The sequence below is a fragment of the Narcine bancroftii genome, chromosome 4 (assembly GCF_036971445.1).
Source record: "Narcine bancroftii isolate sNarBan1 chromosome 4, sNarBan1.hap1, whole genome shotgun sequence".
In the NCBI taxonomy this organism is placed as follows: domain Eukaryota; kingdom Metazoa; phylum Chordata; class Chondrichthyes; order Torpediniformes; family Narcinidae; genus Narcine; species Narcine bancroftii.
The window spans coordinates 292,077,983-292,096,295 of NC_091472.1; the positions used below are offsets into that span (position 1 = coordinate 292,077,983).

Consider the following 18,313-nt stretch of genomic DNA (forward strand, 5'->3'; position numbering starts at 1 on the left):
GTTATTTATATGCATTTTGGTTCAACCATGTAGAAATTACAGCACTTTTTATACATAGTCCCCACATTTCAGGGCACCATAATGTATGGGATATGTGGCTTCACAGGAGTTGATGAGTATTCAGATATATTTTATTGCTTCGATGGTGCAGGTATAAAAGAACTTGCCTTACTTCTGAGCTTTTGATCACTTTTGGAGTCTGTAGTTGCCATTTTTCAACATGAGGACCAGAGTTGTGCCAATGAGAGTCAAAGAAGCCATTATGGGTCTGAAAAACAAGAATAAAACAGAAAGAGACATCATCCATATTTTAGGATTACCAAAATCAACAGTTATCATAAAGGGACTGGTATTCAAAAGAAAACCTTCACTGTTGATGACAGAAGAATGCCCGACAGATCAAATACACTCTTCAGGAGGCAGATATGGATAAGTCAATGACTTTGGGTGATGTCTCTTACTGTTTTATTCATGTTTTTTTTTCCCCCTGAGTAATCACAAACACCTGTGAAGCCAAATGTCCCAAACATTATGGTGCCCTGAAATGGGGGAACTATATGTACATAGTGCTATAATTTCCACATGGTCAAACCAAAATGTGTACAAATGACCTTGAATAAAATCTGGAATGTGCACGTGAATTACCTGTGAATTGTTTGATTACAAATTTAAAACTGTGGAGTCCAGGGACAAATAAAGGAAAAAAAGTGTCTTTGTCTCGCTTTAGTTGCCCATCAGAGCCAGCTCTTCAGCGCTTGACGTCCTGTTTTGCGGAAACTGCCAAAATGTTTGGCCTGGAAGTCAGCCTGAAGAAATCTGAGGTCCTCCATCAGCCAGCTCCCCACCATGACTACCAGCCCCCCCACATCTCCATCGGGCACACAAAACTCAAAACGGTCAACCAGTTTACCTATCTCGGCTGCACCATTTCATCGGATGCAAGGATCGACAACGAGATAGACGACAGACTTGCCAAGGCAAATAGCGCCTTTGGAAGACTACACAAAAGAATCTGGAAAAACAACCAACTGAAAAACCTCACAAAGATTAGCGTATACAGAGCCATTGTCATACCCACACTCCTGTTCGGCTCCGAATCATGGGTCCTCTACCGGCATCACCTACGGCTCCTAGAACGCTTCCACCAGCGTTGTCTCTACTCCATCCTCAACATTCATTGGAGCAACTTCATCTCCAACATCGAAGTACTCGAGATGGCAGAGGCCGACAGCATCGAATCCACGCTGCTGAAGATCCAACTGCGCTGGGTAGGTCACATCTCCAGAATAGAGGACCATCGCCTTCCCAAGATCATGTTCTATGGCGAGCTCTCCACTGGCCACCGAGACAGAGGTACACCAAAGAAGAGGTACAAGGACTGCCTAAAGAAAGCTCTTGGTGCCTGCCACATTGACCATCACCAGTTGGCTGATATCGCCTCAAACCGTGCATCTTGGCGCCTCACAGTTCGGCGGGCAGCAACCTCCTTTGAAGAAGACCACAGATCCCACCTCACTGACAAAAGACAAAGGAGGAAAAACCCAACACCCAACCCCAACCAACCAATTTTCCCTTGCAACCGCTGCAACCGTGTCTGCCTGTCCCGCATCGGACTTGTCAGCCACAAACGAGCTTGCAGCTGACGTGGACATTACCCCTCCATTAATCTTCGTCCGCGAAGCCAAGCCAAAAGAAGAAAGAAAAAATAAGAAAAAGAAAATGGAGGGCACTGTATATATTGAACAAATATTTATTTATTTTTATATAAGTAGTAAAGTCTCTGAAGGTTAGTATGAGCAGTCCATTTCAGTCATTCAACAGTCTCACTGCCTGTTTCTCAGCATGGTGGTTCTGGCTCTGATACTCCTGTATCTTTCCCAACAGAAGGAGCAGAAAGCTGCTGTGTGCAGGGTGGTAGGCATCCTCCACAATTTCAAGCGCCCTCTTCAAACAACGATCCTGGCAGATCACGTTAATGGGGTGGGAGTGAAGGGAGACCCCAGTGATCCTCACTGCACAAGCCATTGCAGTCTCTCTGCACAATAGCATGCTGACATTTTTCACCATTTAAATGTAGTCCAGTCTACTTTTTCTTTCCAAAATGAATAACCTCACATTGACCAACATTGTTCTCTATCTGCCAGTCCCTTGCCCATTCAATTATCTGAGTTAAATTTCTATGCAGACTCTCTGTATCCTCTGCATTATTTACTCTTCCACTCCATTTACTACCATCAGGGAACGTAGAGAGGCTACAAATGCTCACCCCTTTTAAATAATTTGCTTATTGTAAACAGTTGTGAGCCCAGAAAACTGCTCATTGCCAACCAAACACCTATTTATCCCAATTCTCTACCTTCCATTGGTTAACTAATCCTCTATCCATGCTAATATATTATTCCCAACTCTGTGTATTCTTTTCCCATTTCCTTCAGTGCCTTGAGATGAATCCAAGCAGGTCCAGGGGTCTTGTCTCCCTTTTGGGCCCACTATTTTGCCCAGCACTACCTTTTTAGTGATTTTTATTGTCAGTGGCAATGTGTACAGGAGAGTGAAGGTAATGCTGTTTTTTTTTTTGTCTTCACAAATATTCAGTGTGTGGCCCAAGCTTCCTTTGGTGCCATTGAGTGAGCACATGTGCAAGCATAGTCTGTAAACTGTAATAAATAAGAGAGGAATGGCTTTTGCTCTGGAGTGAATGCAACAAAAGGTTGAATGTTTTCACATTGAATATATCTATACATTAATTTCACTCCATTTGGCAGGTAGTTGGTGGTGAGTTGCAGTTTTATGGTAGTGAAGGATGAGTAGACCATTGGAGCAATTTGCACTGGAATTGGATCTGGACTGAATGAAAAGTTTATAATGTGGCTTACAAGTCATTATTTTGGAGAAGTAAAGTGGAAACAAATTTCTAAGGATGGCTAAATTTGAGGATTCCTATCAAAGGTTTCATGATTTATGCTCTTTCATGCCATTCCCTTCGAGAAGATAATATCCATTGTACCTCTTAGATCTTTATTGGAATTCTAAATTTAGTTGTCGAACCACAGGAATAAGATTTTTCAAGATTACACAGAACTGCTGGAGAAATATGGGAAATCACGCAACGTTCTTGATGCAGCAAAAATAAAGACCAATAACCAACATTTTGGGCCTGAGCCCTTCGAAAAGGTATTCAGGCAAGTGTCTGAATAAAATGATGGGAGAGGTAGGGGGAGAAGCACAGGCCCACAGGCAAGAAGACAGTGGTGGATGTGAGTGGAAGGGCAGTAGAGAAGAAAGCTGAGAAGTGATAGGAGGAGAGTTGTTAACTGTCTGAATGGAGAGGAAAGGAGCTGGAGAAAAGGAGGCTGACAGATGGGGAAGAGAGGGAAATAGGGAAGGGCCAAACAGAAACCAGAGAAGACTATCTTAATGCCATCCAGTTTGACAGTGCATGAGGCCTTGGACAGACATTTCAGCGTGAGAATGGGGTGCAGAATTAAAATGGTTGGCCACTGGTACTGCTAATGCAGCAGAGGAAGTGAAGGTGCTCACTATGCAATCTCCTAGTCTCCAGCAAGTCTCTCTTGTAGAGGAGGCATGCAGTAGATGACTCCTGCAAATTCACAAGTGAAGTGTTGTTTCACTTGGAAGGACTATTTGGGGTCCTGAATGGTGGTGATGGAGAATGTGTGGGCCCAAGTGTAGCATTTCCTATGGTCACATGAATAGGTGCCAAGGGGATTATTAATGGGAAGGGATGAGTGGACAAGGGAATTACAGAGGAAGCGGTCCTTCTGGAAGGTGGAGAGGAGGAGATATGCCTGGTGGTAGGATCATGTTGTAGGTGACAGAAATTGTGCAGGATATGCTGGATATGAAGGCTGGTATTTAGGTAGGTGAGGGCAAGAGGGATTCTGTCCTTGTTGCAACTGGAGGCAGAGAGGGCCAGGGCAGATCTGCGAGAAATGGAAGAGATATGGCTAAGGGTTGAGTTGATGGTGGGAGAGGGGAAAGCCATGTTTATTTTGTAGAATGAGGACATTTCAGATAATTTGGAATGGAAGATGTTATCCTGGGAGCAGATGAGATGGAGGAATTGAGAGAAAGGAATAGAATCCTTTTCGATGAACAGGTGCAAAGAGGTGTAGTCAAGGTAATTGTGGGAGTTGTTGGGTTTTTAGAAAATGTCAACAGAGAGTTTGTCTCACGAGATGGGGACTGGGAGAGCTTTGCCAGAAATGGGCCAAGTGAATTTGAGGTTGGGGTGAAAGCAGCAAAATGGATGTTGATGAGCTCATCATGGGTGCATGGGGCAGCACCAGTGTAGAGAAAGAGTTGAAGAGCCTTGTCTGTGCAGGCTTCTTGCATGGACTGCTCCACATAGCCAACAAAAAGGCAGGCACAGCTGGGGCCCATGCAGATGCCTATGGCTACACCTTTGACTTGGAGAAACATAGTTGTTAAAGTTTTTTTGCAATTTCACTTTAGAGAGATCTGTAATCACTGCAAACAATTTTGTCTCCTGAGATGATTGCAATTATGGCTTCTTGGAGGCCCCTGGCATATTTTCCTCATCCCAGATTAAGGAGATGAGACATTAAATTTGTGCTAGAAGTTTCTCTGCCAATTCAGGCAGTCCCAAGGTTACGAATGAGTTCTATTACCTGGGTCTATCCATAAGCTGAATTTGTACGCAAGGCGGAACAGGTACTTGCGCTTCTTATTTAGCTTTCGTAACATAATATTATGAGCATGTGCAAATTGGAGCATAATATGCATGTGCCAATTGGGGATACAATGCTCATTATGCACATGTACAAATTGTGGCCTAATACGCACAAGCCAATGGGGGGGAGGGGGGGCACAAGGCGCACAAAGTGCACGCACATTATCCGCATGTGCAAATTGGGGCATAATTATGCACATGTGCGAATTAGGGATCAGCTTGTTCATAAGTACAAGTTGTTCATAACCCGGACATTAGTAATCTGGGAACTGCCTGAAGGCCCATATTTTTAGATTGCACATGGTCTGTATAGCCTCTTGCCAGCCTGAGATACCAGTGAGAGTGGAATCAAGGGAGCTTAAACATAGGGTCTTCATTGAGGAGTTCTTTCAAATGCTTTTTTCAAAGATGAACCTGTGGATGTTTGGGCTACAGATGATAAAAACAGAAGATTTCACATGTGCTATAGTTATCAGCAACATTTTGCATTTCATACATTCTTTCCACCCATTATCTATTGGAAAAATGTCACATTAAAGTTATCCACATGAAGCGTAAGGTTAGACATATCCCACATTCCTGAATCTTTAGTCCAGTGGTTTTCAACCTTTTTTCCACTCACAAAACCACTTTAAGTAATCCCTATGCCATCAGTGCTCTGTGATTAATAAGAGAGTGCTTAAGGTGGTTTGTGAGTGGGAAGGGAAGGTTGAGAAATTGTTACTGAAATATTTTGCTTGTGAAAATTGTCATTGTCCCATTTCCTTTGGAGTTATGAAACTGCACACAACAAATCAATTAGGTACGATTAAAACAGTGGTTTTCAAATTTTTTCTTTCCACCCACATACTACCTTAAGCAATCCTTTACTAATCACAGAGCACCTATGGCATAGGGAATACTTCAAGTGGTATGTGAGTGGAAAGAAAAAGGTTGCGAACCACTGGTTTAGTCAGTTTAATGGAGCGCTTCTTAATTCTTTCACGATACTGCATCAAAGGATTGACCATGCAGAAACTTTGCACTAATGTAATATTCCAGTACAGGTATTCCTGTAATTATTCAATTTATGAATTTTTGCTAATACACGGTATGCCATTGACTCCTTGTATTGTGAAGCTTTCTTTGCAATAGCAACAGGTACATCAATCTTCACCTACACTGCATTTATGCTATGTTGTCCTCCTCATCAAGATCACTGAGGTTGCAAATTTCTGATTGTTATCAGTATTCGCCAGTTTCTTTCATCCTTCAAGATAGCTTCAAAACATCCCAGCTGTTCTCACAATACATCTTGAAGAAAAAACATTAAAATATTAACACCGTACTGGATGTAATTAACAGAAGTGATGAAGCTGAACATTTGATGAACATCAGTCATTATTTTCAGCATTGATGGTGGAAACAATCTTTCACAATATGGCAAAGTAAAAGCCAGTGCTTAAAATGATACTTTGGATATGCACTGTGATATAAAGGGCAAAGATGAGAGTGCATCCCTGCAAAACATTTATCATGCAAGGAGGCTGCTACTGTAGCAGAAGAAAATTCTCCTGAAGATTTCATCATTGTATGCGTGTGTATTTTGTTCTCATGCTATTTTCCCCGCATTCTTTATTAATTGTCCGCTATTTCTTTCCCATGACTGCTGTAAACTATGTTGTTGTTTGTGTGTGTGTGTGTGTGTGTGTGTGTGTGTGTGTGTGTGTGTGTGTGTGTGTGTGTGTGTGTGTGTGAGGGAGAGAGGGTCAGAACCAGGAAGAGAGAGAGAAAGGAGAAAGTGAGATATGGTCACAGAGTGTGTGTGTATGTGTGTGTGTGTGAGTGTGTGTGTCTGTGTGTGAGTGAGTGTGTGTGTGTGTGTGTATATGTGTGTGTGAGAGAGAGAGGGAGAGAGAGAGAGAGGGTCAGAACCAGGAAGAGAGAGAGAAAGGAGAAAGTGAGATATGGTCACAGTGTGTGTGTGTGTCTGTGTGTGTGAGTGAGTGTGTGTGTGTGAGTGTGTGTGTGAGTGTGTGTGTGTGTGTGTGTGTGTGTGAGTGAGTGTGTGTGTGAGTGTGTGTGTGTGTGAGTGAGTGTGTGTGTGTGAGTGTGTGTGTATGTTAGTTACCATTTCCCACACTTCTGTAAATAAAATCCTTTCCTACCAAACCTGTTTCCTCACTCACAACAAGATTCTACTGCCAATCTGGACAGACAGACCCTTTTTGGAAATTTAGTATTACCTGTACATTATGTGGGCAATGGTCTTCACAAAAGGGACAGCTCTGGATTCTGCTGGTTGAAATCTTCTGCACTGTCTCTAATTCATCATGTGAATATTAGCTAAATACATGGCCTGTAAATCTTGTTTGAATCAAATATTTTTTATCCTCAGTCTTGAACTTGAGTTCTTACTCAAATTTGGGGTCAAGAGCCATGGAGTTTTATAGCATTGAAACAGGCTGTTTGTCCCAATTTATCCCCATGCTGTGTTGCCTACCTAAGCTAGTCTCATTTGCCTCTGTTTGGTGCATACCACTCTGAATCTTCCTATCCATGAACCTGTCTAAATGTTTTTGTATAGATTGTACCTCTTTAATCTGATGATGTTGGGTCCTGGCCATTGCCAGACCACAGAAATTGACCCCAAAGGGAACCCCCTATGTAAACATATCAAAGATAGAACAAAGCTTAAAACAGGAAATAATACCATGGGGCAGCACGGTTAGTGTAGTGGTGTAGAGCTCGTCGAAAGACTTGTTGATCCAAACCAAGGCTTTTATTAGCAAAAGACAGGAGCTCTACACAGGTGGCCGACCAGTCCGGAATGATCCGACCTGGCGAGGGACACAACCCTTTAAGGCCCAGACAGTAGGTGTGGCTAAGCTCTCAGCCAATCGCTGTAAGCAAAGTCATTACATACTCTAGATACTATATACATTGGTAATAGGTCTGTACTATCACAAGTGGTTATCACAATGCTTTTACAGTACCTGGGATTGGGACTGGGGTTCCAGTCCAAATGCTGTCTGCAAAGAGTTTGTACTAATGGCTGCAGATTCAAATGTGCCAGACCATTGGAGTTTTCAGACTACAAAGCACTGAATAAGAGAGGTAAAACCTGTAATTGCACCCACCACCTGCACTTCCTCTTGCAGCTGGTTCTTCCCACCATTTGTGAAATAGGTGCCTATCAGCTCCCTTTTAAGTTTTTCCCCATAAGCTCGTCTATGCCCTCTAGTTTTAGACTCCCCTATCTTGGGGAAAATAATTTGTGACCATTCACTTTGTCTATGCCCCTCATTATTTTATTTACCCTTATAAGGCCACCCCAGTCTCCTCAATCATGTATATGTACAAAATTACAAACCCAAATAAAATATTAATGTAAAATTGTGAAATATTTTTGAAAGTACTCAATTTTTCCTGAGTTAGCATATGATGCCAGTGGGATTATGGAGTCCACAATAATAGGAACAAAATGCTGTCTGCATTGAAAATATTCACAATGTTGGACAGTACATGCGAAGAGAGAGCAACAACTGTTATGAGCCCAGAGGACTCCAAAGCCAAGCAGCAATAGAAATTCACCAAGACAAATGGTTAATTAAACAAAAGTTGCTTTTAATTTTCTTTAAACATAAAAACAGGTTCAAACTTTAACATTACTATTAACTTAACCCCCTTCTAATTCTAAGCGTACGTGTATGTAATTTGTACATGTTCAGAAAAATTCTTTGTTTCACAGTCCAATCATTCACTTTTCACTTCAGGTTCACTGGTATCAGGCAATTCTTACACTCTGCACAGAACTGAACATTTATGAATTTTCACCAAGGTCTGGTGCTTAAAGTTAAATGGTTACCGCTCAGGAAGGTTATTGCTGGTTTCAGAGAGAGATTTGTTGCCCTTTGGATGCACACACAAACTGATTTTCTCCAATCAGTCACTTCATTGTCTTGCTGAAGAAACTTGCCCCATCATGGGTTTTCCAAATGATAACCTCTTCTTCCAGGTCACCATGGAGTTCCTCTTGTTTCCCTTATTTCAGGAGAAACACTCTAACTATCCATTTCCTCTTGTAAGGACTACTAGGGTTTTGAACAGGCTGAGCTCAAAACTCACAACCCATCTTCAAATTGGGGTTTTCAACGCCTGCCAGCTGGCCATGTTGCATCCTCAATTGCTACAATAGAACTGACCTCTCTCTCAGAGAAGAATCCTGTTTGATTTTTTCCTCCCTGCTTGTAAAAACCAGAATTTCTTCCAGGGCTCCAAACCTTTGAAAGATCTTTATCAGCACTTGAGCCTAGATTTTTCCATTTGCGCCTGCTTTTTGAAATTCTTTCCCAAAGCAGTTCCATTGTCTTTGCAAAAATCACAGGTGCCTGAGTGTCTGGCTTCAGCAAAGCTCTTGCATTTGAAATGAGATGTGAAGTGCAAGTATCTGTTTGTGAAGTGACCTACACTAAACCCCCCCAGTCTTATCTCTTTTAAAAACATATTTATATAACCTGTAACACAACTAATGTTTTAGATCAACAAACTACCATCAGAAAAGTTTTATTCTCTTTGTTGTAGCTGTAGTTTACAATAAGAGAATGTGCAATGAAGAAAATCTAATCTGGTCTGATGTGCTCGGGTTAATACTTCTAGAGTGGAGAAGCTAATGTTTATGTATATGTTTTGTTTTTGAAAATAGAACAGATTTGTGATGTTATTCTACTTGTGCTTTCAACTGTCTGCCAACAGATGCAACTTGGAAATAGATACCCTAAGACTGATTTATATGTCTGAGCAGATCTCCTATGATGTTCTCTATCTGATCAAAAGGATTTTATTCTATGACAGTATATATTTTCATACTAAGTTATAGAAACCATTAATCACCACCTAACAAAATATAATGAAGTTAGATTTCACCAATATTCTTGGATTCAGGCCATGAATTCCAGATCTTCTCATGATAGTTTGAAAATTGAATTATGAATGGTCTTCAGATTACACGGCTGGGAATGCAGACAATTTGAATTGTTTATTTGTCGTTTATCCTGAAAGATGCAAGAAGCTTTGTTTTGCGTGGTCCAAGCAATCCAACTTGTTCAGCAGATATTACAATAATGACAAATCGGCAAATATGTGCACAGATTAATGTAATTTCTATTTTACAATCTTAAAATTGTGCAATAAATGGTGGATACACCATACTACCCTGATGTCCATTGCGGATGTAATTCTCATTAAAGAAAGAGTAAATTGGAAAATAACATCCAATTTACCAGCTCTCCAATAAAGTGGGTGAGCAGTATTTTTTATTTCAATGGAGCAAGCATTCTCTTACTCTCTCCTGAATCAATAGCAGGTGTTAGAGTATTGACAATTTTCCCGCAACTCTATTGTGAGATATTCCGAGAAAAGTCTGTACATAGTGTAAGGTAAAAACATCATGAGATGGGACCGGAGAAGGAGTCACCCAGTACTAAGGAGTAAAAGAATGCAGATGTGACCTTGTACACTCAAGATAAGCTTGGCACTAACAAGAATGATGTGCAGCAGACTAACAGAGAAGGATAGCAACAGCTAATTCATTGGACAATGTCTTTGGCTTGGTTTCGCGGACGAAGATTGATGGAGGGGGTAAAAGTCCACGTCAGCTGCAGGCTCGTTTGTGGCTGACAAGTCCGATGCGGGACAGGCAGACACGGTTGCAGCGGCTGCAGGGGAAAATTGGTTGGTTGGGGTTGGGTGTTGGGTTTTTCCTCCTTTGCCTTTTGTCAGTGAGGTGGGCTCTGCGGTCTTCTTCAAAGGAGGTTGCTGCCCGCCAAACTGTGAGGCGCCAAGATGTACGGTTTGAGGCGATATCAGCCCACTGGCAGTGGTCAATGTGGCAGGCACCAAGAGATTTCTTTAGGCAGTCCTTGTACCTTTTCTTTGGTGCACCTCTGTCACGGTGGCCAGTGGAGAGCTCGCCATATAACACGATCTTGGGAAGGCGATGGTCCTCCATTCTGGAGACGTGACCCATCCAGCGCAGCTGGATCTTCAGCAGCGTGGACTCGATGCTGTCGACTTTGCCATCTCGAGTACTTCGACGTTAGGGATGAAAGCGCTCCAATGGATGTTGAGGATGGAGCGGAGACAACGCTGGTGGAAGCGTTTTAGGAGCCGTAGGTGATGCCGGTAGAGGACCCATGATTCGGAGCCGAACAGGAGTGTGAGTATGACAACGGCTCTGTATACGCTTATCTTTGTGAGGTTTTTCAGTTGGTTGTTTTTCCAGACTCTTTTGTGTAGTCTTCCAAAGGCGCTATTTGCCTTGGCGAGTCTGTTGTCTATCTCATTGTCGATCCTTGCATCCGATGAAATGGTGCAGCCGAGATAGGTAAACTGGTTGACCGTTTTGAGTTTTGTGTGCCCGATGGAGATGTAGGGGGGCTGGTAGTCATGGTGGGGAGCTGGCTGATGGAGGACCTCAGTTTTCTTCAGGCTGACTTCCAGGCCAAACATTTTGGCAGTTTCCGCAAAGCAGGACGTCAAGCGCTGAAGAGCTGGCTCTGAATGGGCAACTAAAGCGGCATCGTCTGCAAAGAGTAGTTCACGGACAAGTTTCTCTTGTGTCTTGGTGTGAGCTTGCAATGGTATGATAATTTACTAAGTGCGTGTCCTGGGGTATAAAAAAACACCACTTGCTGATATCGGGAGAATGCGCCTTCTCCAACTAACACTGTTAGTTGCAAGTGTTACAATCCGGTAATAAAGAACAAAGAACCTTGATTTCGACTCAGTCGGGTGTCTGACTCACTCATTCATGAACAAAGCAGACCTAACAATAGGTAGGGACAGGGCCCACAGAATTAGTGTAATGGATGGAATAACAAATTCTGCAATCTTAAAAATGATTGTGAATGGGATCTAGATGCATGTGGCATCTATTCTCAAACTTTGTAATAAATTGGGGTATGGGATAGAGCCTGCGTTGATTTACATTATATGCATGCAGTGGAGGTTGCTCGGCTAGGAGAGTGGATGAATTAAAATGATATAATTCTGCCTTTTGTCAGAGCTTGAATGTTGATGCCATAAATTGCACTGCCTACCTTGTTAGTGACTGTTTGGTCTGGTATCACCAGGAATGGAAGAGAGGCATGGTAGTTTGGCTTCGTGATGGATTTTGAGTCTTTAGATTGAATGAAGGCAAATGTGATGCTGAACAATGCTGGTGGCTATTCACCTGATTCTCTGAGTATTTTGAGTGTTTAATAATTTTCAGATCCCCAGAATCTAAAGTATTTAGATATTTGGGATACTGAACTTTTGCTAAATTAAACTGTTTAATTTTTAAAAAAACTTTTATGTAAACACTTTCTTCTATCACCACAATTTAACAAAGAGGATCAGAATCATTCATATCACTGTTCTCAACTTCCTTATCATGTTCCACTGGAAGAGTTTCAGGTTGAATAACCTCCATTGATTAACTGTCACTCTGTAATGCCCGAAGAACCTGGCTGAGACTCTTCTTGGGGAGGTGTTGGCTTCTTCAGGAATATGTCCAGTCTTGTTTGTTTCTTCTTTTCAAAAATTTATTTATAGGCAGCAAACACTGCATGAGTATTCCTCCCTATCAGTGAAAAATATTCAGTGTTTGGGTCCATCCCTTCAGCAAGCTGTTAAGGTCTGTAAAGAACTTGGCTAGCCCCTTAACAGTGAACCTCTTCTGCATCTGTTCTTCTCCTTCTGCAGTTTCCTTTTCCCTTGCTTCTTTTTCAGCTATTTGATCTTGCTCTAGCTCCAGCTACTCTTCATTTGTTAGTTCCTCAGGAACCACCTCTAGGAGTTCTTCAGACTCATGGGCCGAAATGCCCTTTTACTGTGCTGTATGTCTGAATTTAATTTAAATTTAAACATAAGAATAAGTGGCCCCAAGAACTGATTCCTGCAAAACACAACTAGCAAATCAGAATATGATCCCTTTATTCCGACTCTGCTTCCTGCCAATCAGCCAGTGCAAGAATTTTTTTCAAATTTCATCACAGGCTTCTTCTACATCATCTTGTGGTTATTCCATACTATTGCTTTGACTTGGTTCAAAGAAAAGAATGTGAGATTTTGCGGTCTCTTTGATGTCTTGCATTAAAGAGATCATTTATATCATGCAAAATCTAGATTCCTTGTTCTGCTCACAAAATAGCAAAAATTTGTTTTCTTTCATTTCATCAGTGAGTTCATATACTTTAACTCTTCACAGAACTCCAATTGTTCCAGCTGAACATCTGGGTTACCTTGAAGAGCCTACAACTTTTCAATTTAAAACTCGAAGTTTACACTTGACACGAAGCTGGGTGGCTGTGAGAGCTGTTGGGAAGATTCCAAGAGACTGCAGGGAAAATTGAACAGATTATGAGAATGAGCAAATATATGCAGATTCAGTATAATGTGGTTAAACACCTAATCTGGTGGTAGGAACTTGGAAGGTCAAGCAGTACAAGTGAGAGAAAAAAAATTGTCAAACCCTTCATCAGGATCGACTTTGGAGGAGGGAGAGATGGTATAATGAGGCAGGGTGGGAGGGGTAGGACCAGGAGATGGCCCAATTGATTGCAGTACCTGTCTAAATCTCTTTCAAAGTTTGTAATTATATTTATCTCTACCACTTCCTCTAGCAGCTCTTGACATTTTCACTATCTTCTGAATGAAAACATTATTCCCAGGTTCCCTTTAAATCTTTCTCCTCTATGCCATCTATTATGGGAAAACAACTGTGACCATCCACCTTGTCTATGCCCTCATGATTTTGTAGATCCTTTGGCCAACTCAGTCCGGTGGTGGGGGGGGGGGGGGGAGGGGGAAGCCCTTGCATATCTAGACTCTCCTCATAACTCAAGTCCTCTTGATTAAGTAACATTCTTGTGAACTATGACAGTTAAAAAGATCAGTAAGATTAAAGCACTTCTCATTAATAATGAGGATTGTCATATAGAACTCTGAACCACGAGATTATTCTAAAATTGATTATCCATTTGATGCCAAATAATGGGTAACTAGGTTTTACTCCAATTTTATCAGTTTTTTTTAAAACCAATCAGATATCTGTTTCATTCACGATCCCTGGGAACAGAAGGGCACTGCAGTAAAGGATTTCAAGTAATATTCAAGTTTTCGGACCAGAGCTTGTTAAGTCGTAAGCATGTGTCTTTGAGGGGCAGCAGGGATAATTAAATGCTGGCCTCAATGCTGCTACTCCATTGTGCAGCATCAAGGCCAGCATTAGATTATTCCTGTTGGCCAAAAAGAATATAATTTTATATGCACAGCGTGAACTGTGAACAGGTCCATGACAATAAATTAAATCTTATTTTGACTATATCATTGATGTATCTGCCAGTTTTTATTTATAGTACGTATCCATTACTGCTATCTCAGTGAGCCACAGAAAAAGTGATGTGTTCATTATCAACTGATTATGTAATGAACCAATTTAAAAATGTAATCAGTGCAATATACTGCAGTGATAAACAATGATACCACTGATTTGTTACAAAACCATGAAGCAAAGTTATCAAAATAATTGTAAAAGATTCAAGGATTTGCTCAAAATCTCCTATAGAATCCCTGGCCCATAATCAAATTAGTGAAAAAGATCTATTTGGGATGCAATTGAGTGCATGCATCAGAATAATATAGAAGTTCTGAGTAAATGACAAATAAAACTCTTCACCTTGCTGCCTTGCAGACTACTAACTGCATGCATGCATGTTTGTGGGAGATGTGTTTTAGCTCGAAGTAGGAAAAACCCAACACCCAACCCCAACCAACCAATTTTCCCTTGCAACCGCTGCAATCGTGTCTGCCTGTCCCGCATCGGACTGGTCAGCCACAAACGAGCCTGCAGCTGACGTGGACTTTTTACCCCCTCCATAAATCTTCGTCCGCGAAGCCAAGCCAAAGAAAGATCATGAAGGAGCAGTAAGTGAGTTTTGTAGATCTCACCTTGATGTACCTTGCCATCATAATATATTTTTCAACATTGCTCCCTGCTCTGTGATTCCTGAAAGTCACAATATTTGCTACTTTCTGCTACCCACCGTAAATGGATGCCTTTGCAGGTTTACCTAATACATGGCATTTCCCTCCTGGCATAAGTTTTGTGCCATGCTGTGATAAGTTAAACTTATTGCTTTTTCACTTTTCCCCTGTGTCCTCTAGCAATACAGCTGGATAGAATGGTGGGTAAACTTTTTTGTGGGCAACAGCACTATTGGAATTGTTGAGTGGAAAACTGCTGATAGCTCAATGAAACAGGACATGTGCTGCTTTCCAAGTAAGGAAGTTTTTGCAAGGTCGAACATGCAAGAAATGTTGCACACTCCAAGATTTAAGATCATTATCATTTTCCACTGGACTTAAATTAGCATAACACACCATGTGATGATGTGTTAACATTCTAAAAATGAAGTTAATAAATTCCTATGTCATTGTCATCAACAACACTGGACTGGTACAAGAGAAACAGGGTGTGGCATCTGACTCGAGCTTTCAAAAAACATTCTATTACACAGAAAACAAAGTCAACTTGCTCAGGAAATGAATTCTATTTAAATATTGGAAGAACCAGAACTTGTCAAAAACTACAACTACTCAAAATTAAATAAAGGGTATTTTTTCCCAGGAAAAATACTTGAGTGGGGGATTGTTATGCCCATAATATCAGTCTCCATCACTTGTATCAGGCTTAACTAACTGGGAAATGGTGTGTCTCTTTGAAACATCTCCATTGTGAGTGGGGTGGGGGGGGGGGGGGGGGGGGAGAACTGCATGTACCTGTATACTCAGGCTAGAGAATATTCTTGTGGAGAGACTTTATATTCAACAGCTACCAAGTTGGGAAAGGTAAGATAGAGAATTTCTTCCATTTTAATATAGTAAAAGTCCTAAAATCGGGATGGCTCTGGGATTGGGTTGATTTGGATTTTCTGGATTCTTTGGCATTACTTTTAAAATTCAAATTTAAGGAGAATAAAGAAAACATGAACAGGTACATTTTGATAGTATATTAACAAAACATTTTTTCATGTAAAATACAAGGTACAAAAACAAGTATTTATTTGTTCATTTCTTTGACTTCTGTGTGCTAATGCATTCACGTATGCGCACAAAAGCCCGCTAAATTTTAAAAGTTTGAGGGTTTTTGAGAAGTCTGGATTCTTGGGTGATCTGGATTTTTGGACTTTGACTGCAAAGATAAATGTAAATTTTATAGCCCTCTTGGCCTCCATTGTTTAGTTTGTAGACATCTGCCTCATGACCAACAACTCAGACCATTTGAAGCTGTCAACACCCTTTACAGTGTTGCAGCTGTGAAACATTTCTATGTTCTTTTCAAGAGCAAAGCAGCCAGAATGTCTGTTGTTTCATTGACTTTAAATTCATGTGTTATCCATTGAACAGCTTTCAAGAAACCTGTCATGTATATTGTAAATTGAAATCTGAAAAAGCAGTTCATATTTCATTCACTTGGAAGACACAAAATTGAGTGAACAATGACATATTAAATAATTGGTAACTTTAATATTTTAAAATATGTATTAATATTACATGAAAACAAAATAGAAATAAATAAAATCTAACAGCCAAAAAATATATAATTGGTTTAATTGCAGCACTTCATTTTGTTACTAGGTGGAGCCAATGCTCTTTATAAAATTCACAGAAAGTTCATAATGAAGGGAATTAATAAAAACGCAGCTTGTTTCTTTATTTTCCCAGTTTTTTCCAGAAATGCTGTATTAGAATGCAATTCATTAAAATAATCCAAAAGTAACAAAGGAAATATGATGGAAATCTGCAATAAGAACACTCAAGGACAGGGACCATTTATCGAGAGAGAACAGAGTTAACATTTCAGTTAGTTTATTGTCACAAGTGGCTAGATATAGTGATACAATCTATTTTGTGAACAGTCCTGTTATGCATCTCATACATAATACATAGGAGAGTTCAGAAGTGCAGAAGGATATTGGTCCTTTCAGAGAAAAGGCAACTTAGTTTTTCTAGGAGCCTGATAATGCATGAAAGAAACAGTCCTTGAATCTAATGGTCTGTGATCTCACACGTGTGAATTTTTTTCTGATGGGAGGGGTTGAAGAGTGTGTGGCTAGGATGCAGTGAATCCTGTAATATGTTTGCTACTTTTCCAATGTGCCGGGAGGGAGAGGTGGAATTAATGGAGGGGAGAATTGTATATGTGATACCTTGAGCCATATTCACAACCTTCTGCAGTTTCTTGCGGACTTGGTGGAGCAGTTCCTGTACCACTCAGTAATGCACTTTGGCAGGGTATTTTCAATGGTGCATCTGCAGAACTTGTTAACGGAAACAGATAACATGCCAAATTTCCACAAGTTTCTGAGGAATTGGTGGTACTGGTGAGCTTCCTTGGTCATTGTGACAATGTCGGTGGACTAGGTTAAATCACTGTTATTGGTTAGTCCAAGAAGCTTGAAATCGAATGCAATCTCCACCACATCAGCATTGATGTGGACCGGTGAGCAAGCTCTGCCTTTCTTCCAGTAGTCTATAACTAGCTCCTTGGTCTTGCTAACATTGAGGATGGGTTTGTTGTCTTGGCACCAAGCAACTAGTCCCTCTATCTCCCTCTATACTCTGACTTTTCATTGTGAGTTATCTTGTCCCTGACAGTGGTGACATCTGTCAATTTATAAAAGGAGTTGGAGTGATGTTTAGCCATGCAGTCAGGGTGTACAAGGAGAATGGCAGGGAGCTGAATGCACAGTCTCATGAAGCCCTGGTGTTGAGGATGATCCTGAAGGAAGTGCTATCACCAATCTTCACTAAATGCAGTCTGCTGATAGTAAGTTGTATTGAACCAATTGCAGAGAGGGGTGCTGAGGTTAAGGTCATAGAGTTTGGGGTAACAAGAATGAAATTCAGAAAAACGAACTTATTAATGGTAGAAAGTGTGTTAATAAAGATAATCAGTGCCACTCCAAATCCTGATTCTATTTGATTTCAGAGGTGAAATGTATCAAAGGATAAGTAAGTTGTAATAAATCTGATTTGAATGGACTTACTGCCATTATGTGTATTGCGTTTTTTAATAAACTAATCTAATTTAGGCTCATGTAACACATTTGAAGCCCCTATTAACATATTTTCTTGCATTGTTTTATTTTTGCAGCAGATGCCACAGATTCTGTCTTTTTCTGGAAATAAATGTGCATTCACCTCAGATTTTGCATCACAGTGGTCGAACACTGTACCTGGCTGGCGAAGTTATGCTTGTCCCCGCAGAAGCAACTTTCATTATCGGGCTGCAGGTACCTGTGCCTACAGAGCAAGCCAAGCTGTAAGTGCTTTTAAATTAATTTTAGTACTTAAAGACGTGTTGGAACAGAACAGGCTATTCAGGCTATTATGTATGTTTCTTTCTTCACTTAGAACATAGCTGACCTGAATCTGAACTTTATAAACTTGTTTTTGATCTTGGCTTTGAATATCATATTCCTTAAGATAAAAAATTACTTTGCATCAACTTTTCTTTTTGTACTTGGCTACTAACTTTTAATATTTTCATCTGTACGGGACCTCTAAGGCTCC

At 40.7% G+C, this 18,313-nt stretch overlaps 1 protein-coding gene across 5 annotated transcripts in view; it reads left to right on the forward strand.

Moving 5' to 3' along the window:
• rbms1a (RNA binding motif, single stranded interacting protein 1a) overlaps positions 1-18,313 on the forward strand; it is a 309,299-nt gene that overhangs the window by 8,879 nt on the left and 282,107 nt on the right. For all 5 annotated transcript variants that reach the window (XM_069935379.1, XM_069935377.1, XM_069935378.1 and 2 more), the window contains exon 2: positions 17,895-18,062. In XM_069935379.1, coding sequence (XP_069791480.1) covers positions 17,898-18,062 — 165 coding nt within the window. In that variant the 5' untranslated portion in view covers positions 17,895-17,897. The remainder of the gene's footprint in view (positions 1-17,894; positions 18,063-18,313) is intronic.